This window comes from Hyla sarda, chromosome 2, assembly GCF_029499605.1.
Source record: "Hyla sarda isolate aHylSar1 chromosome 2, aHylSar1.hap1, whole genome shotgun sequence".
Lineage (NCBI taxonomy): Eukaryota > Metazoa > Chordata > Amphibia > Anura > Hylidae > Hyla > Hyla sarda.
In genome coordinates this window covers 383610361-383634467 of record NC_079190.1, presented here as the reverse complement: position 1 = coordinate 383634467, position 24107 = coordinate 383610361, and the positions used below count along the sequence as shown (strand labels likewise).

At 42.3% G+C, this 24107-nt stretch overlaps 1 protein-coding gene and 1 long non-coding RNA gene across 2 annotated transcripts in view; both read left to right on the top strand.

Annotated features, from left to right (window-relative positions):
• Window positions 1-24107, top strand: part of LOC130356688 (uncharacterized) — a 214754-nt gene that overhangs the window by 173346 nt on the left and 17301 nt on the right. The window contains exon 3 of the long non-coding RNA XR_008888964.1: window positions 21075-21138. This is a non-coding gene — a long non-coding RNA (uncharacterized LOC130356688). The remainder of the gene's footprint in view (window positions 1-21074; window positions 21139-24107) is intronic.
• On the top strand, window positions 3245-5054 carry CLDN4 (claudin 4). The gene has a single exon (XM_056558539.1). The coding sequence runs from the start codon at window positions 3283-3285 to the stop codon at window positions 4042-4044; it is 762 nt and encodes a 253-aa protein (XP_056414514.1). The 5' UTR covers window positions 3245-3282; the 3' UTR covers window positions 4045-5054.

Below are 24107 nucleotides of genomic sequence, written 5' to 3'. Positions count from 1 at the left end.
AATGGCTTAAAGGGGTATTCCGGTCAAAAACATTTTATCCCCTATCCAAAGCATAAGATGTCTGATTGCAGGGGGCCTGCTGCTGAGACCCCCCACGATCTCCCTGCAGCACCCGCATTCTATGCGGATGCTGAATCTCCAGTTTCGGAAATCTCCAGGTTTCCAGGACAGGGGACGTGACGTCACGCCACGCCCCCTCCATTCATGTCGTCACGCCCCCTCCCATAGACACGAATGGAGGGGGCGTGGCGTGACGTCACATCCCCAGTCCTGGAAACCCGGAGGTTTCCGAAACAAGAGACGCAGTCCCCGCATAGAATGCAGGTGCTGCAGGAAGATTGCGGGGGTCTCAGCAGCTGGCCCGCCGCGATCAGACATCTTATCCCCTATCCTTTGGATAGGGGATAAAATGTTTTTGCCCGGAATACCCCTTTAAATGTCGTCATTGGAGAGGACTATTGAAACAACAAATATCTAATCTGTCCCTCAAAACTCTTAGAACATAACAGCTTCTGGTGGGATCAGTGATCAATTCCAAATGTTGTCATTATTATGTTTGTCAGTCTGCTTTCTATAGGTGTAGATTCAGATAAAGGTGTAGATTCAGACAAAGCCACCGCAATGCTTCAAATACCGTGATCAGTATTGATGGGTTAATGGCGGGCACCCATGTAATCGCTGAAGTCCGCCATTACCGGTGGGTCCCCAGCTGCTGATAGCATCAGCGACCCACTGTGCATGAACAGAGCACAGCTCCTGCACTCCCTTCGTGTACAGGTCGTAAATGTACATCCTGGTGCACAAAGTACCCAGGCATCAGTATATATTTTGCATATTTCGTTCAGTGTTGATAAAAACTTTTGACAGTGTTGATAAAAACTTTTGACAAGTCACAAAGACACGTAAAAAATTTTGAGCGGTCATGGTGTTCAGACTCCATCGATTGTTAGAGCTGGGAGAAGCACAGTGCTGAGCCCTTCACTCCCCAGCTGGCTGGTCTACATGATGGAGAAAGGCCAAGGAGCCAGAGATGTTAATACAATACTGATACCTTTATTTTTAAACAGGGTGAGGCTTTGGCTGGCAGGAAACTTTGCTGCCTCGTCTTAGAAGGTCACCTCTTTCACTTGCAAATGAGATTTTTATTATTCCCACAGAATGTAAATGTCAATGAACTGTCACAGCCACATACAGGGGTGTTGCAGAACAACTATTGTGTGATACTGTCATGTGCCATAGAAAAGATGAATCCCCTTGAAAATGTTGGCAACCACATTGGTTATAACATAGTGTGGCACAAGTCCTAATACCAGAATGCAGTCATGCAGTACACCGGTATATCATTTACAGCATCAGATTATAGGGAGGGCATAAACAGCAATTTGCCTGGAGCCTCTAAAACCTGTTCCCCTCCAGCACTTCCAATACACTCCTGTGAAAAAAGAAATCACTGTGTACTTCCAACTATATTATTGTTATGCAACTTTTATTACTAAGGTTCAGAGCTCTAACCTCCTTGTATGAAGCTCTGATGCCTCGCCCGCTAAGAAATGCAGAAGTTGAGCATGAAATATTTAAGGGTGATAGGCGGATGACCTACCTTATCTCCTATTGGCCGATTAGAATTCAACATGCTTTACTTTGTTTTCCTCAGTGGCAGTGGGGACGGTGGGTCTGTATATAAAATGATACGGTGACTGGGGAGGGGCCTTTTAAAATCTATTGCCTAGGGGCTGATACCAACTTTCATCTGGCCACGGTAAGTTCCCTGTGCAGCTCCTGTGTATCGAGAAATACTTTGCAGATATTGACAAACCCAGTTATGGGGTAATTTATGTGAAAAAAATGCAGCTCAACGTGAACAATGAGGAAGGTTTATCTAATTCCATATGTTTTATGGTAGAAGTATTGCAAAACCTCCTTGAGAAGACCATGGTCTTCTCAAAGAAAAAAAAAGCTTGATGGACTGAAAATCCTTAAAGAGGTACTCCAGCCCTAGACATCTTATCCCCTATCCAAAGGATAGGGGATAAGATGTCTGACTGCAGGGGTCCCGCTGCTGGGGACCCCCGCGATCTCCCTGCTGCACCCAGCATTCGTTTAGAGCGTCGGGTGCAGCGCCCGAGGCTCGTGATGCCACGGCCGTGCGCCGCTCGCGACATCATGGCCACGCCCCCTCAATGCAAGTCTATGGGAGGGGGGCATTACGGCCATCACTCCCCCCTCCCATAGACTTGCATTGAGGGGGCGTGGCTATGATGCACAAGCAGGGCGTGACCGTGACATCACGAGCCTCTAACCCGCATTACCAGTCTTCCAGCATGGAGTGAAGTTCGCTCCGAGCACCGGATGTCTGGGGTGCTGCAGCTGAGATCGCGGGAGTCCCCAGCGGCGGGACCCCCACAATCAGACATCTTATCCCCTATCCTTTGGATAGCTGATAAGATGTCTAGGGGTGTAGTACCCCTTTAACACAAAATCTGGTCTGGATAAGTGGGGGTCTTCTCAAAGAGGTGGTCTTCGGAGAAGTTTAACTTTTTTGGCTTTAAAAAGTTTTCGGGTGATAAAAACAACTTTCAACCTCCGACCTGTCGACCTCCACATAGGATTGCAAATTGTTCTTTTACAATTGTTCTAGAAAAGCATAAGGTTATTTTAGTACCATAACTGTAAAGTTGGCTTTACAGGTAGCGATCTCTCTTTCAATTCAAACATTTTACATTCTTTATGCAGAATATACAAAAAAGAAGGTTGCAGCAGCACTCTTGGTCAAAAAATGGAGGCTCTTAGCACACCTTTTGATCAAAACGTGTCCCCCATCCACCACGTGGAGGTGGCCTCATTTCAGACCTCATTCAGGGTATATTTGTTCAGGTTAGTTCCTGGTTGTTTGCACCTTGTAGTGCAGTAGCTTCTTATACAGTATATACAAAGACACTAAACTTACAGTGAGTTAGGGACACACCACACAGCACCTACGGGATTAGTCACATGTGACGTGGAGGACACTATGATGAAGTCATTTTCCAGCATCCATACCTAATTACCTGTGAATAATACATTTCTTGTCCCCAGACTTTCTGTTTTTATGTTCTAGCAACATATCTGATACTAGGAGTCTCTCTTGGCTCTGGTGACACATACAGTCCAGTGATAATTTTGCCTAGAAGATGGGGGAGGTAAGGGGTGGGTGAAACCACTCATTGTTGTGACAAACACAGAATCCAGCTCAACTGGTTTCATGGCTCCTGGTGAGTTTCTGTGAGATGGAGAACTGGATTAATGCAGACAAACTCCTCCCATGGGTGTCAGGGATATATGTATCCTACTTTGATCACATCTCACACTTACATCCTTATCAGCCAAGCTACAACATCCTTCTTATTCTTCAGCTCAGCAAGGAAGAAGAAAGCAATGGCCTCCTTAGGTCTGCAAGTCCTGGGCATTGCCCTTTCCATCGTAGGCTGGCTGGGCTCCCTGGTCTGTTGTGCTCTCCCCATGTGGAGAGTGACTGCCTTTATCGGTAACAACATTGTGGTGGCCCAAATCATGTGGGAAGGACTATGGATGAACTGCGTGGTGCAAAGCACTGGACAGATGCAATGCAAGATCTACGACTCCATGCTTGCCCTGCCCCAGGATCTTCAGGCAGCCAGAGCCCTCATTGTCATAGCCATCGTTGTTGGTCTCCTGGGAGTTATGTTGTCCATTATTGGAGGCAAGTGCACCAATTGCGTAGAAGATGAGTCCGCAAAAGCCAAGGTCATGATTGTCTGTGGAATTATTATGATCGTGGCTGGAATCCTTACCCTGATCCCTGTCTCCTGGTCTGCAAACAACATCATCAGGGACTTCTACAACCCACTGGTGATGGAAGCACAGAAGAGAGAGCTGGGGGCATCACTGTACATCGGATGGGCTGCAGCTGCCCTGTTCATCCTAGGTGGTGGAATGCTGTGCTGCAACTGCCCACCAAGGGATCAGAAACCCTACTCTGCCAAATATTCAGCAGCAAGATCTGGGCCAGCCAGCAACTATGTGTAATGAGTTATTAAGAACTAACGGACATTGAACATTAATCCGTCATTTTTTTTGTCTTTTCCTGATATTTGGACACAGACTGTAGCGTGGGTCTCCCCACAGAGTTCTGCCATGATTTTGGTCGTTTCTTTGCTCTGAGACAAGCTACAACTGCACAAGCCCTTCAGAAAAACTCTGTTTTTTCCCCTGTCCAGCAGAGGGTGCTGCCATTTGTTAGTCAGATAATGAATGAAGAGAATAGTAAACTCTAACTTGGGTGGAAGTTGTGCAACTGGGGTTTTAGGCGACCTGCTAAAATATTGGGCTACATAGGTGCATACAGGCACTGTGCCATACTTAGTCTGGGGTCAGCAACATTGAAAAAGATCAAAGCCACAAAGCCCAAGAACTGTGCAAAAGCTGTGCATGTTGTGAAAAAAGGGAACTCAGGGAGCAGAAAATGTTCAGGTGAAATATTGAGTCAAGGGAGGGTGGGAATAATGGGACATACTTGAGATTCATGTAATAGTGATTTATAATGAGATCCAATGGAGGTTGCAATATTTCAGTATTTCATGTCGCAAAACCTCCTGTGCTCTTGGCTGAACTGCAACTCCCATCTAAACCTGAGAGGTGTTGTAGTACAGACAGACACTTTTGGGTTCTTGCTATAAGTGCTTTTCTTCCAAATTGAAATGTGAGCTGTACATTAGAAACTTGGCCTTTTAGGATGCTTTTAATGCTGTATGTATATTTAAGAAAATGCATACCATAGCGGGTCTGTACATCAAAGTATAAAATGTCTCTTGATTCCTTCGCCCTCTCCTTACCGATAAAGAGTGATCACAACTTACTGTGCATGCACAATTTCTCTATCTGTGCTTTTTTCACAATATCGACACGTGTCAGTGAAGAAATATAAATGTATATTGCTGTTTTTTTTAACCTATTATTTTTATATGTTTTAATAAATGTTTATGCTGTTTAGATTCTAAAAACAGTTTCTAAAATAAACAAAAAAAAAATCACTTTTAACCAAACTTCTTGTAGAATTGGATTTCTTTGTGAAATGTTGGAAAAGGGAATACTTGGAATTACAGGGTTGCCCGCATTTGCATGACAGTATTTGTATGGGATATGTTTTTTTTTTTTTAAAGGTTAGTGAAGGTCATGAGTCAGAGGCTATGTTGTGAATGCAAATAGAAACTTTTATGATATTATCTCCGTCTCTTCCTCTGTCTTTCTTTCTAGTGATACAGTACATAGCACTCCCTAAATAATAATAATTAAAAAAAATACCAATGATATTAGATAGCATGTTCCTTCATCTCTGTCTGGCTGCAGGTAATTATTTGGCTTATTAAAAAAAATTAGTTGATAATGAAATGAAATGATAGGATCTTTACGCTCTCTTCTCTGTTGTTGATCTAGGATGTGGTTACGGGGAGTTGGCAGGGTATATGTCCTAGGTGCCAAAAAACCTGTTGTTGGATTCCCCTACATATTACATCTGACTACTGGGGGGTCTCAGCAGTGGAACAACACATGGACAGCTCATCATTAGAGGACTCTTCTAGCAAAAGGGAGTGTCCCCTTTAAAGTGTTCTATGTGTTTGTGTGTATGAACGTTACCATATGTTATGTACTACGCTGCAGGCTGTGTATAGTGATACAAGTCTGTGTATTAACATTAACATGCTTCAAAACAGAAGCTGCAATTTTTTTTTTTTGGTATTTTATATTACTGTAGTAGTATAGTTACTGTGTAGCTCACAGGGCTCTGGAGCAAGAATGCTCTTTATGGTCATACATAAATATTAGAAGATCTATCTACATCTATATACAGCTCAAATTGTAGTAGGCAGCACAACCCAAGGTGAGGAGGTGTAGAGAGGGTGACGGCGGTACAGACCCGGTCATAGTCTCTCCAGATAATGCATACACAGAGAATCCGCAGCACTCCAGGGATAATTCAAAAGTGGTTTATTATCCCATGCAACACAAGTGATACAACGTTTCACTGGTCTCTCACCGGCTTTCTTATGCATGCTTGAGAAAGCCAGTGAGAGACCAGTGAAACATTGTATCACTTGTGTTGCATGGGATAATAAACCTCTTTTGAATTATCCCTGGAGTGCTGCGGATTCTCTGTGTATATCTATATACCGATATGCATCAGGAATGTTTTCAGAACCTTTTTTTTTTCTTTGTTATGTTTTGGCCTTGTACTAAAATCAAATCAAAATGAAAGTTTCCCCTATCATCCTGCTCTAAGTACTAAGTAATCCACAGTGACAAAGTGAAAACTGAATGATAGAAATGTTTACTAATGGGGATTATATGGGGGTGAATCCCATTTGAGGAATCATATTTTTTGACAAAATCTACTAAAAATCTGTTTACTAGTAAGATGTTATAATAAAATCAAGTAATCTAATGGCAGCATAAGTGAGAATATACATTTCATAAATAATCTTCTGGAATAGCCAATAACATTTAAAGGAGTACTCTGGGGGAGCAAAGTATTTTCAAAACAACTGGTGCCAGAAAGTTTTTTTTTTTTTTTTTTTTATTATAAATTTGATACATACAAAGTCCATTAATGCTTACATCATTATCATAAAGCAAAAAAACAAAAAAACAAAACCCCTCCCCTTCCCTTTTCCCTCCCTCCCCTTAAGACAGCCTGCCCGAAATCCAATGACTTCCTTCCTTTCCCTACTCCTCTCTTACTCTTTACTCCTTTTCACTATCTGCTTTCTCCTTTCTCCCAGGGTAGCCATTTATTCTCGATTTTTTTATTTCTTTCACTGTCCTTGAACCACAACAACTCATAAGTTCTAACCTTATTTATACCTCCTAACCATTCATCCCTTGATGGAACCGCTGGGGCCAACCATTTCCTAAGAATCAAATTCTTTGCCACTCCTAATACTCCAAGTATAAGATCAGCATGCTTAGTTCCCATTGTTCCTAGTCCATAAATTGCAACCTTTGGTTTAAAGAGCAATACCACCCCTATTCTAGCTTTAATAGTTTCAAATACTACACTCCAAAATTTTAGCAACTTCGTGCAATTCCATACCATATGTAACCAATTACTTCCCTCAAACCCACACTTGGGGCATAGTGCATTTTCCCTAACATTAATTTTATACAAAAATTGCGGTGAGTACTGTGCCCGATATACTAACATCAAAAAAGACACCCTATTATTTGCATTGATCGTTGTTCTTCTAATATTCTTTAACACCAATTTCCACTCTTCTTCTGAAATTCCACCTATATCCAGTGCCTGTCCTAACTGTTTGACTACGTCCTCCCAACCCTTCTGACCTAACATTTTATATAAAGTACTCATTATTTTCTTTTTCCCCCCCTGTGCACTTTTAATATATTCTGTAATGTGATAACACCCTACCTTTAATTTCCCTTTCGGTTCTTCCTGTCCCAAGGCATCTTTTAACTGTACATAACCAAAGTAATTAGTATTTTTTAGATTAAAGCGTTCACTCAAACATTCCCAATCTATTATTTCCCCATTTGTGCAAACCTGCTCTAACAACCTAATTCCTTTATCTTCCCAATTCACATATTCTGCGATTTTCTTTATTTCTGGGAAGTTCTCATTTTCCCATAATGGGGTACACCACACACTACTCATTATCACTGTTGCTGACTTCATACTATCCCATACTTGTACCAATAAATCTTTAGCTATGTTCTCCTCTTCTACACCCTTCTTCAAACTCCCACTCTCCAACCACTCCCATATGGACCCATATTTCTTACACCCCCTTTTCAAATAATCCAACAGTGTTTGTTGCTCTTGAATAACCAATGTTAGTTGGGATGCTATGAAGTATTGCTGAAAATTTGGGAGACCCAGCCCTCCTTCCTCTAAGGGATGGTACAAATATTGACTCTTGATCCTGACTCTTTTTCCACCCCATATAAGATTGTTTAATATACTTTCCAATTTTTTGCTGCGGATTCTCTGTGTATATCTATATACCGATATGCATCAGGAATGTTTTCAGAACCTTTTTTTTTTCTTTGTTATGTTTTGGCCTTGTACTAAAATAAAATCAAAATGAAAGTTTCCCCTATCATCCTGCTCTAAGTACTAAGTAATCCACAGTGACAAAGTGAAAACTGAATGATAGAAATGTTTACTAATGGGGATTGTATGGGGGTGAATCCCATTTGAGGAATCATATTTTTTGACAAAATCTACTAAAAATCTGTTTACTAGTAAGATGTTATAATAAAATCAAGTAATCTAATGGCAGCATAAGTGAGAATATACATTTTATAAATAATCTTCTGGAATAGCCAATAACATTTAAAGGAGTACTCTGGGGGAGCAAAGTATTTTCAAAACAACTAGTGCCAGAAAGTTCAATAGATTTGTAAATTAGTTCTATTTAAAAATCTTAAGCCTTCTAGTACTTATCAGCTGTATGTTCAATAGGAAGTTGTGTAGTTCTTTTCAGTCTGACCACAGTGCTCTCTCCTGCCACCTCTGTCCATGTCAGGAACTGTCCTAAGCATCAGGCTTTAGGAATTTACTACTGCTCTGGACAGTTCCTGACATGGACAGAGGTGTCAGCAGAGAGCACTGTGGTTAGACAGAAAAGAACTATACAACTTTTACTGGCGTATACAGCAGCTGATAAGTACTGGAAGGATTAAGATTTTTAATTTACAAATCTGTATAACTCTCTGGCACCAGTTAATTTGAAATTTCCCCCCCTCTGGAGTACCCCTTTAAGCATAGGTGTCTCCACACTACGATTTCTGACCATAGGGTATATGTGTTTAGACTTCCTAAAGCATGGTGTGCTGCACTTTAGGGTCAGAATTTAAATACATATACGTTCAAAAAATTTCTTGAATTTAGTTACTAGCCATTAAAGTCTTTGGGGCCTTTGCTCTTTGTGCAGATAAGTTGGCATCCGACATGTCAGCATATTATGGCATGAGTGCACCCTGGGTGAAAAAGAAAAATGAATGTTCAAGTAGCGGAATGTTGGTGGGCCTGGGTTGCAGTATTTTGTGCTGGTGTAGTACTACCATTGTACTGAAAACACCATAAATTGGTTATAAGCACCTTTTTCAGTTTTTCGCTCAGTTGTTATTATAAAGACAGACATGGATTTTGTCAGAGGGGTCATGTAGTAAAAATGTTCATTTACGTGCGGTAGAGAACTGCAACCACTAGCAAATTTGTTGGTAATGGGAAGAGTTTAGAAAAACCGTAAGAAATAATTCTAAGCCTAGAATTGGCAGGTAGAGAACATGCACACTTGCCAGTAAAAAAATAAAAAAAAATAAAAAATAAAAGATTCCTGAGGAATGATGGGGGGGGGAAGTATTTGTGAAAACCTGTTTAGCAAGACCCCTGCAGCATGTGTATTTTTAGCCTCTTCATTGCTTTGCTTTCTACAGTGAAGGTTTCCTCTCTCCCTGCTCCTTTCCTCTCCATAGAAGAACAGCTAATACAATGTAGGCTTTGTAGTGCTGTGTAGGTTAATGACCGACCCTGACCCGTGGCCCCCATCACCGCATCACAGGTTGAAATTGAGATCTAGAGCAAGGCATTTTTGGGGCCTATTTGGCCATCACGCCCCCTCCCATAGACATACATTGAGAGGGCGTGGCCGACCCCCGCAGCGCGAAAACAGCATTCGGAACATTTACTTCCAAACGCTGGCCAGTGGAATACCCCTTTAAGGCCCTGTGGGAGGGCATCCGAGCTTCTAATGGTGCATTTGTAACTAATAATAATAATAATATTTATTTATATGGTGTCTAGGCCAAATTCCAAAGGCACAAAGTGCTTTATTGATATGATGGTCCAGCCATGTTTTATAAATAGGCTAGGTTACATACAGGAGGGTGTACCAGTCACTAGCTGATCTCCAAATATCTAAAGTGCATAAAGAGTAGGGGGAGACTGCTGAATATTGAGGTTTTGATATCTCCAAGACCCAGGGGTCTCAAAAGGGGCAAAGTGGTTGTAGTGGAGGCCAATTAGGGAATGTTATAGGCCTGCCTGAAGAGATGTGTCTTTAGGGCACTTTTAAATCTGTGGATGTTGGGTTTAAGTCTGAGAATTTGGGGTATCGCATTGCAGAGAACAGGGTCAGCATGAACAAAGTCTCGTAGACAGGAGTGAAAGGTTCGGATTATAGGGGATGTTTGTGTAAGATCATTAGCAGAGCAGAGAGAATGTGTTGGATGATAAACAGAGATGAAAGCGGGGGGTTAGGGAGGTGCAGCACGGTGGAGAGCTATGTGGGTGAGAATGAGGATTTTGTACTGTATTCTGGACTGAATGGGTAACCAGTGTAGTGAGTGGCACAGGGGGAGGCATTGATGTTACAGCTGGAAAGAAAGAGGAGTCTGGCTGCAACATTCAGGATGGACTGAAGAGGGGAGAGTTTAGAGAAGAGAAGGCCTATGAGTAAAGAGTTACAATAGTCAAGGCAGGAGTGTATCAAAGCAACAATAAGAGTTTTAGCTGTTTCAGTAGTGAGAAATTAGTGCAGGTGACAAGAACATGAAAAAGACTGAATATAGGGTGTGAAAGACACATCAGAGTCTAGTATAACTCCAAGACAGTGAACTTGTCGCTCGAGAGTTATGGTAGTACCACACACCAAGATAGAAATGTCAGATTTTGATATATTAGTCGTTGGAGAGAATACAAGAATTTCAATTGTAGAAAGATTATGTTTCAGATATAAGGAGTAGGGATCAACAGATATCGGCTTTTTAGGGCCGATACCGATAATCGGTGGAGGTTAGGGCCGATAGCCGATAACTTATACTGATATTCCGGTATAAGTTATCGGCTATTTATCCCCCCTCGACACCACTGCAGATCATTGATTTAAAGCGGGCGCTTTAAATCAATGCACTGCAGTGGCTTTAGAGGTGCCATAGGCCGCCGCCGCCACCCGCTTCTCTCCCCCTACCTGTCAGGGTGGTCCGGGCCATCCTTCCTTCCTGTAGTGTCCGGCGGCATTCCGGGTGGAGGGTGAACCGGTCCGGGCTGTCCTTCTTCTCCGGGGGTCATCTTCTCCACTCCGGGCAGGCTCCAGCCTAGTACGCTGCATAGACGCCGCTGCGCAGTGATGCCCGTGCGCAGCAACGCACCTGACGTCACTGCGTAGCGGCGTCTATGCAGCGTACTAGGCCGGAGCCTGCCCGGTAAGTTTAATTTTTTTTATTGACTCGGAGGGTGGGGGAGGGGCCCGACCGGTATAGCGGTATGGGCAAAAATCCATACCGGTATACCGCCCAGCACTACCGGTGGGGGGTGCGACGTGGTGCCGTGGGTCGGGGGGGTGCTCGCGGTGCCGTGGGTCAGGGGGGGGGGTGGTGATGGTGGTACGGGGGGTCGGGGCATTATCGGCTTATCGGCAAGGTAATTGCCGATGCCAATAATGCCCAAAATTGTGATTATCGGCCGATAATATCGGCCATACCGATAATCGGTCGATCGCTAATAAGGAGGACTTGATGTTGGAAACAACAGAGAGACAGTCACTGGTATTTTGTAGAAGTGCAGGGGTAATGTCACTGGAAGAGGTATAGAGTTGGGTGTCATCAGCATAGAGGTGGTACTGGAAACCAACTACTGATAATTATTCCAATGGGGGATGTGTAGAGAGAAAAGAAAAGAGAATCCAAGACTGAACCCTGGTAAACCACAACAGCAAGGGGAACAGGATTAAAAGTAGAACCAGAAAATGAGACACTTAAGGAGCAGTCAGAGAGGTAGGAAGAGACTGTAGAGAAGGAGTTGTTGATCCATAGTGTCAAAAGCCGCAGAGAAATCTAGGAGAATCAATAGAGAGAAATTGCCATTAGATTTAGCATTCAGAAGACCATTAGTGACTTTGTTTAGGGCCCTTTCTGTGAAGTGCAGGGTGCGGAAACGAGACTATAAGGGTCAAGTAGCGAGTTCTCAGTGAGATAATGGATTAGGCGGCAATAGACCAAGCGTTCCAAGAGTTTGGCGATGAAGGGGAGATTAGAAACAGGTTGATAGTTAGCTGGCAAACTTTGTTGTGTAATGATAGGGCTAAAAAAAGGAAATAAGAAACAAAATGCAAAATTGGATGTCAACGTGACAGTGTAGTGGTGCCTTGCTTTGACTCCAACTTGTGACATGTGAAGAGTAGCCTTAACTTCTGAGTTGGACTGAATCTAATCTGATATTTGCAGTCACCACTTCATATGAGGACGGTGCTGAAGCGAGGAGCCTAAAATGTGTGTCTGGCTGATTCTGCTGTGACAAGACTTTGTCGAGAGATGGAGAAAAAAATTAAAGGAGTACTCCAGCACAAAATAACTTATCCCCTATTCAAAGGATAGGGGATAAGTTATAGATCGCAGGGGGTCCGAGCGCTTGGACCCCCCGGGATCTCCTGGACGGGCTGCCGGAAGTGAAGTTTCGACCCCAGCAGAAAGCCGCGGAAGACACTCCCCCTCCATGTATCTCTATGGGATTCATGGAGGGGGCTTGTCGGCCGCCGCGTCATGCGGGGACGGAACGCCCCCTTTCCTGTATATTGCCGCGGCCCCGTACCGAAGATCGCGGGGGCCCCAGCGCTCGGACCCCCCGCGATCTATAACTTATGCCCTATCCTTCGGATAGGGGATAAGTTATTTTGCACTATAGATGTCCTTTAAAAGTGAATGACTCACATCAAAAAAAAAAGTCACCTGTGATTCACTTGGAGAAAACTTTAGATGTGATTTACTTGGAGAAGACGTCACCTGTGATTCACTGATGTAACTGTAAGCACTTATATGGTATGCAGTGCTGTCTAGTGTTGGTGTCTACCTGTATATGGGCATTGTATGTGGATCTTTGCATAGTGGACTTTATTCAATAGCAGTGGGGGCGTATTAGTGGTGGTAGTGGTAATGGTGTGGAGGTATTATTTGTCCCTTGTATATTGGTATTATTGGAAATATTGATGTAAATTTACAGGATTTGGACAGTTACCGTATGATGGTGATATGTATGGTGATAATATTCTTCTTGTATACTGGTATTATTGATAATATTGGTCTCAGCATACAGGATTTCTGCATGCAATGCCACCATTTTTTCAAGCATTGCCACCATTTTTTACTATAATGGTATGCTTAGCCATTTTACTGGGATTGGATCTTTAATGGTGTTCCCATTTCATTTAAACATTTGTCGAAGTAGTGTTGTATTTCTTCTGTGACATATATATATATATATATATATATATATATATTTATGTATTTTAATATATATAGACAGGTTAATATAGGTGTGTGTGTAGATATATATGTGAACCGGATGATGCGTCATTGACGCGAAACAGCCTGTCGTTCCTAGATGCCCCTGCTGACGGCTTTGCGCCGACTTCCCTTTCTGCACCGTAGTGATGTCCATTACTTGTCACGATAGAAGTTTCGTTAAACCTTCATGGATTTGCTTTTCCCGTGAGTGGAATGCAGGAAGTCTTTTTTTTCTTATTGGGGTTTGTTTGCTTGGCTTCTCTTGCTTGCACGCACTTACCTGGCACCCCGGCTTGGACTCAAGCAGTGGCTTTGTTCACATGGCAGTGCCTATTCAGCTCTATTTGGATCTCTCTCTCTCTCTCTCTCTCTCTCTCTCTCTCTCTCTATATATATATATATATATGTATATATAGCAACAGAAGAATGCAGCAGCACACTGCCAGCACAAAGATATAGTTGAAACATGAATATGCAGTTAAAACATGGAGAGCTATACAGCTATGGTGTAATAGATGCAAATGTGAAACTATGAAATAGTGAGGCACTTAGCTCGCAAATTTGTCTCCGCCGGCGGTCAAATAGCTTCGACCGTTATATATATATATGGCTTTGTAAAGTGCTAGGTCTGTGAGCAACAGCTTTTGGCTGGCACAATGACGCAATGCTGTGGGGCTGGTATGCAATTATTTCCAGGGTTGGTTTTTATCCCCAGTCCAGCCATGTTTGTGGGGACACAAGTGGGACATAACTACTATATGAGGTCACAAGAGAGACCTTACTACTATATGAGGGCCAAAGGGTGACTTAACTACTATATATGAGAGCACAAGGACTTATCTACTATAATGGGACACAGGGGCGACCCAACTACTATATAGATGCACTACTATACAAGTGGGACTTAAAATGCATTCAGAAAGTCTTCAGACCCTTTCACTTTTTCCCATTTTGTTATGTTTCGGCCTTGTGGTAATATATTTAAAAAAAAAAAAACCTTATTCTGTACTCAATAACCCATAATAAGAATGTAAAAACAGAGTTTTAGAAGTTTATACACACTTTTTTTTTTTTTTTTTTTAAGTGTTGATATCCTTTGCAATGACACTTTAAATGTAGCTCTGGCTCCTCCCATTTCGCCTTGATTATCTAAGATGTTTCTACACTTTTTTTTTCTTTTTTTTTTTAACCTTAGTTCAAGTGTCATGTCTGGAGGAAGCCAACAAAAACTTTAATGCCCAGGGCGGGAAAAGGGGTTAAATAAACCAAGAAAAACCTCCAAACCCCAGTCACCAAGGTGACGGGGTAAAAAACCCTTATTGAAAATTCCCTCCCTAACTGTAAATATAAAACTTCACTTTTATTTCACTATTATTAAAAAAGTCCCCTGTAGTGAATAAAATTAGCAGGCTATTCCCTCAACTAGTGTAACTTCTCCTATCTGGAGTTCACAGTAATATGTACTTGACAGTGGCTGCAGACCACTGTCGATTGGGGAAAGTGCTGCAAATAAAATGTAATCAATCTGTCTCCCCTACATGTTTCGTGGTATGACCCACGTCCTCAGTGGTTAAGAGACAAATGGCCACGTGTATATGCAAGTGCTTCCTTTTATAACGTCCTCTGGACACTCCCCATACCTTAGAGCCAATCATGATCACACATGAACTTACCTGTTCCTATGCCACCTATCACTTGACCGTTTATTGCAGATCACTGGGGTTAAAGGATAACTTCCGGCGCTTGTTAATGACATTCATGGGTCGCCGCACTTACCCGTATTTTCCTTTTGTTTACATGTTCCGTTACGTAGATCGCGCATGCGCCCTATCTCCGGGCTCACTGTTCAATGCGCGATCAGCGCTGTGATGACTCGCGCATGCGCGCGGACTTAGACCCATGTCCGTAACTCAGAATGTCAATGCGCATCTGCACGGACTTAGAATCTGGTTGATAGAACGTTATCTACCCAGTAATGGTGACATATATAGATCACAAGGATCTCTTAATCTATATATTAGGATTAAGGTATTAGATGAAGGAGACTTATAGGGATCTATAATAGACAACCCATATAATCATTTAGCTGTACACTCTAATCTCTATAGTTGTATATCTAACAAGTGTATTAACAATTAATTCCCACTATTGATGAAGTGGTGGTATAGTTTAACCCTAGATGGCTTATAATTAATTATTTATTTATTTATTTATTAATCTATACACTTGCACTAAAAACAATCTATTTAGTTGTCTTCTATCTTTTTATGGGTTAGTTATATGTCTATCCATATATACACGTTTTATGCCAAAACCAATGAAAGAATGGGGGAACGCATTAGTTATATATCGATCAAAAAAATAATAGATATGATAGTTGAATTTGCCCAGAATGATACCATTGCCAACTATAAATGAAAGAATTATTAGGATTGTACCATTTCTACTCATAAAAATGCCGCGAAGGAGAAGCCTTCATTAAGGCCATAGGGACTACGTGTTCCCAGTCTGTAGATCCATCTGGATTCTTCTTGTAGCAATATTTTATATATATTGCCTCTACGTGAGCCCAGTTGTTTCTGACAAATACCCCAAAATTCGATCTCAAATACATTCTGACCATGAACTGCCCTCATGTGTCTAGCAAGTGGCGTATCACTGTTTGTACGTATAGTACTCAGGTGTTTGGAGATTCTCCTCCTAAATTCTTGTGTTGTCTTACCGACATAGAGTTTATGACAATTACAGCGAGCTGCATAAATGATGTTTTTACTTGAACAGTTAATAAATTGTCTAATCTGATATTGACGTCCATCAAGTGGATTAGAGAACTCTTGAGTCTTGGGTAAGTATTTGCAGAAACTACAATGGCCACATGGAAAAGATCCTGTAACCCCCATCCGAGGTCTATTATGGGTCTCCTCCAATGAGGGTAAATGACTCCGGACTAAAATGTCCTTAATATTGGATCCTCTCCTAAAGGTTACTTGTGGTCTAACCCCCTACAACTCCTCTTAGATCTGGATCTGAATATAGAATCGGCCAGAATCTGCGTAAGATATTGAAAATCCTAGTACTATATGCATCATATGTACCAATACATCTGATTTTATGTTCTGTAGCTACTCTATTTGAGGTTAATAGTTGTCTCCTATCACTGTTGTTTGCTCTCCTGTGTGCCTTCTTGACATGGGCTAAAGGGTAACCCCTTGCTCTAGACCTCCTGGATAACTCTCCAGATTCCGCCTCAAAGGTTTCTTGAGTAGAGCAGTTACGCTTCGCCCTTAGGAACTGCTCTACAGGGATGCTTCTTCTCAGAGTGACAGGGTGCCAGCTTTGCCAGTGTAAGAAATTATTCGTCGATGTAGGTTTGCGAAAAACTTTTGTTTGAATCGTGTTAGTCTCATCAATCATAATAGTAAGATCTAAAAAATTAATTAGTCTACCCCCAAACTCTGAAGTGAAGTGCATACCAATATCATTGTGATTAAGAGCTTCTAAGAAGGATGTGAATAAGGTGCTCCCCCCATCCCACAAAATCAACACATCATCAATAAATTTGGAGGAAGCCAAGCACTACTCGTCACCTGCCCAACTCAATACCATTGTCACGATTCGGCTGGCTGGAGGTGGATCCTCTGTGCCAGAGAGGGATTGGCGTGGACCGTGTCGGTGGACCGGTTCTAAGTTGCTACTGGTATTCACCAGAGCCCGCCGCAAAGCGGGATGGTCTTGCAGCGGCGGTAGCAACCAGGTCGTATCCACCAGCAACGGCTCAACCTCTCTGACTGCTGAAGATAGGCGCGGTACAAGGGAGTAGACAAGAGCAAGGTCGGACGTAGCAGAAGGTCAGGGCAGGCAGCAAGGATCGTAGTCAGGGGCAACGGCAGGAGGTCTGGAACACAGGCTAGGAACACACAAGGAAACGCTTTCACTGGCACAATGGCAACAAGATCCGGCGAGGGAGTGCAGGGGAAGTGAGGTATAAATAGGGAGTGCACAGGTGAACACACTGATTAAGCCTGCTGCGCCAATCAGTGGCGCAGTGGCCCTTTAAATTGCAGAGACCCGGCGCTCGCGCGCCCTAAGGAGCGGGGCCGCGCGCGCCGGGACAAGACAGACGGGGAACGAGTCAGGTACGGGAGCCGGGATGCGCATCGCGAGCGGGCGCCTCCCGCATCGCGAATCGCATCCCGGCTGAGAGTGATATTGCAGCGCACCCGGTCAGCAGGTCTGACCGGGGCGCTGCGAATGAGAGGATGCTGCGAGCGCTCCGGGGAGGAGCGGGGACCCGGAGCGCTCAGCGTAACAACCATCCATAAAATAAAATAGACATCATGCTGTGGGGGTGTTTTTCAGCAGCTGGCACTGGGAAACTCCACTGGAGAACATATTTTTTTTTTTAAATCAACTGGCTCCAGAAAGTTAAACAGATTTGTAAATGACTTCTTTAAAAAAAATCTTAATCCTTCCAGTACTTATCAGCTGCTGTTATGATCCACAGGAAGTTTTTTTTTATTTCCTTTCTCCCTGACCACAGGGCTCTCTGCTGACACCTCTGTCCATTTTAGGAACTGTCCAAAGTAGGAGCAAATCCCCATAGAAAACCTATCCTGCTCCGGACAGTTCCAAAATTGAACGGAGGTGTCAGCAGAGAGCACTGTGGTCAGGCAGAAAGGAAATTCAAAAAGAAAATAACTTCCTGTGGATCATAACAGCAGCTGATAAGTACTGGAAGGATTCATATTTTTTATTACAAGTAATTTACAAATCTGTTAAACTTTCTGGCACCAGTTGATTTCAAATTTTTTTTTCCAGTGGAGTATCCCTTTAATGGTAATGAAGGATTAAGACCACAAACATAGGCAGGGTAAAACAGACTGAATAAGGTATATATAACCCACCTGAGGAGGGCGTGGACACAGACGACAGGAAATAATTGGCTCTTTGACCATTCCTTGATTGGCCGGGGCACTGACTGATGAACAGCCGAATACCAGAGGAATTAACCCATTTTTATACTTGCTCCTTCCCTGACTGGATTTAAAAGAAATACTTTTCTTCAGATAACCCCATTACCATATAATGTGACTGATAGGGTTCCATTGTGGTGTCCATTACTTTGACTCCATGCTGCGCCATTGGTCCCATCAAATCTGAAGGAACCACCAACACAGGCTCTACACAGAGCCTCTGATCACAGTGTGAGCATAGCCTTATGTTGTTTATATTACTTATTAACTGATTGCTTTCTATGGGAAGGACTTTTTCCAGGGCGCAAAACCAAGAGATATAGTTATCTAGGTCTGGTATCAGTAGTAGATTACGTTATTGTTTGTTGAAAACTTGTTGCAATGATAATGACTAATGCACAATACAGGATATTAAATCAAAGGTGTAGACCTGTTGAAACACATGAATTATTATCAACTTATCACTATAGGTAAACACTGATAAAGAAGAATGGTCTACTATCATATATAATGTATCATCTAAAGACACATACTAAATAACATACCTTTAGAGGAACACATAAGCATCGAAGACATAGAATGCATTTGGAAAGTCTTCTGAGCCTTTAACTTCTTTCACATTTTATGTTGCAGCTTTGTTCTAAAATAAAAAAATTAAAATGTTCCCCACCTATTGGCACTCAATACCTCATAATTCAAATGTGAAAACAGAATCTTAGAAAGATTAGCAACTTTATTAAAAAGGAAAAACTAAAATTGTGCATGGACATAGGTATTCAGACCCTTTGCTATGATCCTTGAAATTTACCTCGGAGAGCTCCCATTTGACATCCGTGTCTATTTAAGGTCTCACAGCTGGCAATTCATATCAGAGCTAAAACCAAGCCATAAGGCGGAACAAACTGGCCAGAGATATGAATGAGTGGAGATATAGATCTGGAGAAAGGTATGAAAAAAACTGCACTAAAAGTTCCCGAGAGCGAAATGACCTCCATAATTTTCAATTGGAAAAGGTTCGGAAAAAAAAGGACTTTTACTAGAGCTGGCCACCAAACTAAGTAATGTGGGGAGAAGGTCCATGGTGGGAGAAGAAACCAGGAATTCAATGGTAACTTAGTTTGAGCTCTAAAAATCCTTTGTGCAGTTAAGAGAAAATTCCAGAAGGCCAATCTCACTGTAGCACTCCACCAATCTAGGCTTTATGACAAAGTGGCTAGAAAGAAGCCTCTCCTCAGTAAAACGAATGCCTGTTGTTACAGCACCATCTACATCCTCCAATTGGCTGTTTTCCTCATTGTCAGGAAGGTCATTTGTCACTGAGTGACCCAGACAGTCTATCAGGAGGTGAGAGTGCCAGGCCAATTAGCTGCCCAGGTGGTGGGAAATTTAAACTCAGTTGCAGTTGTTCTATCCAGTGCCAATGGTAGAAGTTAATTACCTTCACTGGTGTTCCTTATATTCCTGTGTTCCTATTGTTGTTCTGACTTCCTGTGACCTGACCTTTGTCTGTGCCCTGACCATTCTGATTTTGTGTTATCTAGGTTTAACCCATTACCTGTCCTGATTTTTTTAAATGTACAGTATTTGCCTGTGTATTATTGACCTGGACTGTTTGACAGCTTTTGATGCCTCTGCACTTAGTCCAGCATAGGGACTGTCACCCAGCTGGGGGCCCCCGTTTAGGCCAGATCATCCAAATAGGTAGGGACAGTGGCACCTGCCTGGAGTTTTCAAAAAAGCACCAAAGGACTCAGACTGTGTGAAACAAGATACTATGGTCTGATGAAACCAATATCAAACTATTTGACCTCAACTCTAAGCATAATGTCTGGAGGAAACCAATCAATTCTCTTTAACTGCCCAATACCATCTCTACAGTAAAGCATGGTGGTGGCAGCATCATGATGTAGAGATGTTTTTTAGTGGCTGGGACAGGTTGACTGGTTAGAGTTGAGGGAAAGCTAAATGGAGCAGAGTGATCTGGACTGGGCCAAAGGTTCACCTTCAAACCAGACAGGGACGCTTAGCACACAGCCAAGACAACACAGGCATCACTTAGGATCAACTCTGTGAATGTCCTTGAATGGCCCAACCAGAACCCTGACTTGAATCCAATGAAGCATCTCTGGAGAGACCTAAAAACGGCTTCCCCCGACTGTCCCAATTCAATTTAACAGAGCTTGAGAGGATCTGTAGAAAAGAATGGCAGAAATCCCCCAAATTATCAGAAATCCTGGTGTGTAGGCCTTATGGCATAATGCCCAAAAAGACTGGAGGCTGTAACCGCTGCCAAAGGCGCTTCAACTAAGTACTAAGAAAAGGGTCTGAATACTTATGTCAATTCAATATTTATTTTTTCCTGTTCAGTAAATCAGCAAAGAATGCTAATATTGTTTTTACTCAATCATTATTGTCATTATGGAGTGCTGAGTGTAGAATGATGAGGGAAAACTGGATTTTATTTTTATTTTAGCACAAGGCCATAACAAAATGTGAAAAAAGTGATGGGTATAAAGACTTTCTAAATGCATTGTAGGTATTGTACAAGCAATGTGCTAAATACACAGACACTAAGGCACTAACAGCACATTTGTGTACATTGTTTTATTTTATTAGATTTATTTATTTTTTTGTTTATTTTTTTAGGTTTCTTGTACATTTTTATCACAATTTACCTTCTGATATGCAATGAAATTATCAATTTATGCTAACAACAATACACTTAGTAGAACTTCTCCAGATTAAAAGGGAGGGCTCAAGTTTTATTTTATTGATTTATTTTTGCAGCTGAGCATGTGCTAGAGCAGAGAAAAAATCCCATACTCAATGTTGAGTTTCAAGGCCGGTGGAGGTACAGTATGGACCCATATCATTTTATTGTCTGAGTATAAAGTATCCGTGTGAATTCCAAATAGAGTTGTATGAATAAAGGTGGCCATACACCTTCAATAGCTGTTGGCTGCATAAATAGTAGTCTCTGCCGTTAGCAAAGGAAAAACTACAAATCCAGCTGTAATGTTCATTTCTGTGTTTTTGCATTTTTAGGTCCTGTTCAGACATTAGTTTTGTGTCTGAACAGTTCCTGTGCTAATTCTCCCTGATTTGGGAAGAGTTCATGCTCTCAGCCTATGGCATCTTTGGTGTGGTTATTTAGACCCGAGCTCTGCTGGAACTCTCATATGGTAATTAGATCTGTACTCTGACCATGTCTTGTTTACTATACATCTTAAAGGGGTAGTCCAGTGGTGAAAAATGTATCCCCTATCCTAAGGATAGGGGATAAGCTCGCTGGCCAGATAGCACGTTTTGACCACCGCATTAGGATAGGGGATACGTTTTTCACCACTGGACTACTCCTTTAATCTTTTTTCTGTTTTAGCACGGCTCGGCCCCTCATGACATCACGACCCACCCCCTTAATGCAAGTGTATGGGAGGGGGCGTGATGGCCGCCACGCCCCCTCCCATAGACTTGTACTGAGGGGCAGGCCATGATGTCATGAGGGGGAGGAGCCGTGACATCACGATGCTCCGGTCCCTGTATTGCTCGTCATTACGCACAGAGCGAGTCCGCTCTGTGCAGTAATGATAGCAGGGTGCTGCAGCAGAGATCCCGGGGGTCTCCAGCGGTGGGACCCCTGCGATCTGACATCTTATCCCCTATCCTTTGGATAGGGGATAAGATGCTAGGGGCAGAGTACCCCTTTAACCATGGTTATCGGTCCTGTTTGATATATTGATTTAGCCTGCTTTGTTTTAGTAATTTGTCGGGTTTTAGTATTTGTGTATGTTCGTTCTGCTTTTACCTTGATATATCTTAGTCCGTGTTCACACTGTGCATTATGTAAGTCCTGTTTTGACTTTGTTTGATCCTGCAACTTCTAGGATAGAATCCTGCTTTGAGCCTTGGGCTATTTCGTCTATCTAGGAGTGATTGAGTCTTGTGCCTGTACCCGTGTTTGCTTGTATTTTGTATTTCTGTTTCCTCCTAGGCCGGTATCCTGATCAGCTACTATATGCTTTAGAAGAAGTTGTGTAGTTATTTCCAGTTTATCAGGAACTGTCCTAAGCAGGAGCAAATCCCCATAGCAAACCTCTCCTGCTCCGGACAGTTCCTGACACGGGCGGAGATGGCTGCAGAGAGCATTGTGGTCAGACTGGAAAGAACTACACACCTTCCTCTGCAGCATACTTATGAGCTTCTGAAGTTGAGTTGTTCTTTTCTGTCTAAGTGCTCTCTGATGACACCTGTCTCGGGAACTGTCCAGAGTAGAAGCAAATCCCCATAGCAAACCTCTTCTACTCTGTGTAGTTCCCGAGGCAAGCAGAGATGTCAGCAGAGAGCACTGTTGCCAGACAGAAAATAACAACCCAACTTCAGCAACTAATAATTATTGGAAGGATTAAGATTTTTTAATAGAAGTAATTTACAAATCTGTTTACCTTTCTGGAGCCAGTTGATTTGAAAACATTTTTTCGCTCCAGAGATTACCCTTTTATAATAATAGGACATCACACTGTACCGTAATGCTCAGATCACCATCTATTCTGTTCTATTCTATTTGCATGGCTAGATTCACATTGCCATTTAAACCAACCTGTTCAGGGTCTGTTCTGAAAGGGGTGAATGGGGTAAACTTGACGGAACTGCCGCCAGAGCTCCACATAACGGAGTCCGTGTGAATGAGCCCATAGTCTTGGCTTTTCACCTACACACATGAACACTGAGCTGACTGTTCATGTGTTCTAAATTGAGAGATGGGGGTAAATTGCTGCCAGACTCACTGGGGGAAATTTATCAAAGGATTTAGACTGGTTTTCCTGTCTAAATTTGTCGCACAGAAAGTTGCAGTCTAAATCTGTGCGACTTTTCTGCGACTTTTGCTGTAGAGGATTTTTAGAACATGATGCATGCTAGTCTATTTTAGACGGAAATGCATTGGAAAATGCATTGGTGCAGAATTTATCAAGTGCGACTTTTGTGCGACAAGTGGCATCTGCCCAAAATACGCTGAAATGTCAGACCATGTTGGAGCAGGTCTAAATGCAGTTTAAGCTGTAGACCCTGAAGTCTGAGCACAGAATTTATCAAGGGCTGTGAGACCTTTGATAAATTAGGAGCACAATAGACAGGAGACTACCACATACGCTGGTCTATAAGCATACCCAGAATAGACTAGATTAGTAAATGTCCCCCATTGAGAACAAAAGGATTGGGCAGTGAAATCCAGCATGCCCAGGTCTTCTGAGCATCATCTGTTGTGGGAAAGTCAGCAGGCAATGTTTCACCAAACACGTCATTTATTATGGTTTTCCAAGGAACAAGTCACTTGCAGTAACCAGTTCCCTATTAATTTCTCTTTTTGTACAACATTCATTTGATGGCATAAACCATGTTTGCTTTCTCTTCCCTTGGGTAAAAAGATACCTGATCTATATTTAATGGAGCTAATAAAATAGAATAACTGCTATAATAATAATAAACTGCTTGCTGTAACTGCAGTATTCCGGTACTTTCCTCGCTGGCGTAACATTCAGTGCACGCATCTTAATAAAATCTGCCACTTCAGCTGCCTGCACGCCATGCTTTGAAATCTACACTGGCTCTGAGCTATAGCATAGAGATTTTAGCTACAACATTCAACAGTTAACTGATGTACACTGCTCAAAAAATAAATAAAGGGAACACTTAAACAACACAATGTAACTCCAAGTCAATCACACTTCTGTGAAATCACACTGTCTACTCAGGAAGCAACACTGATTGACAATCAATTTCACAAGGAACAGACAACAGGTGGAAATTATAGGCAATTAGTAA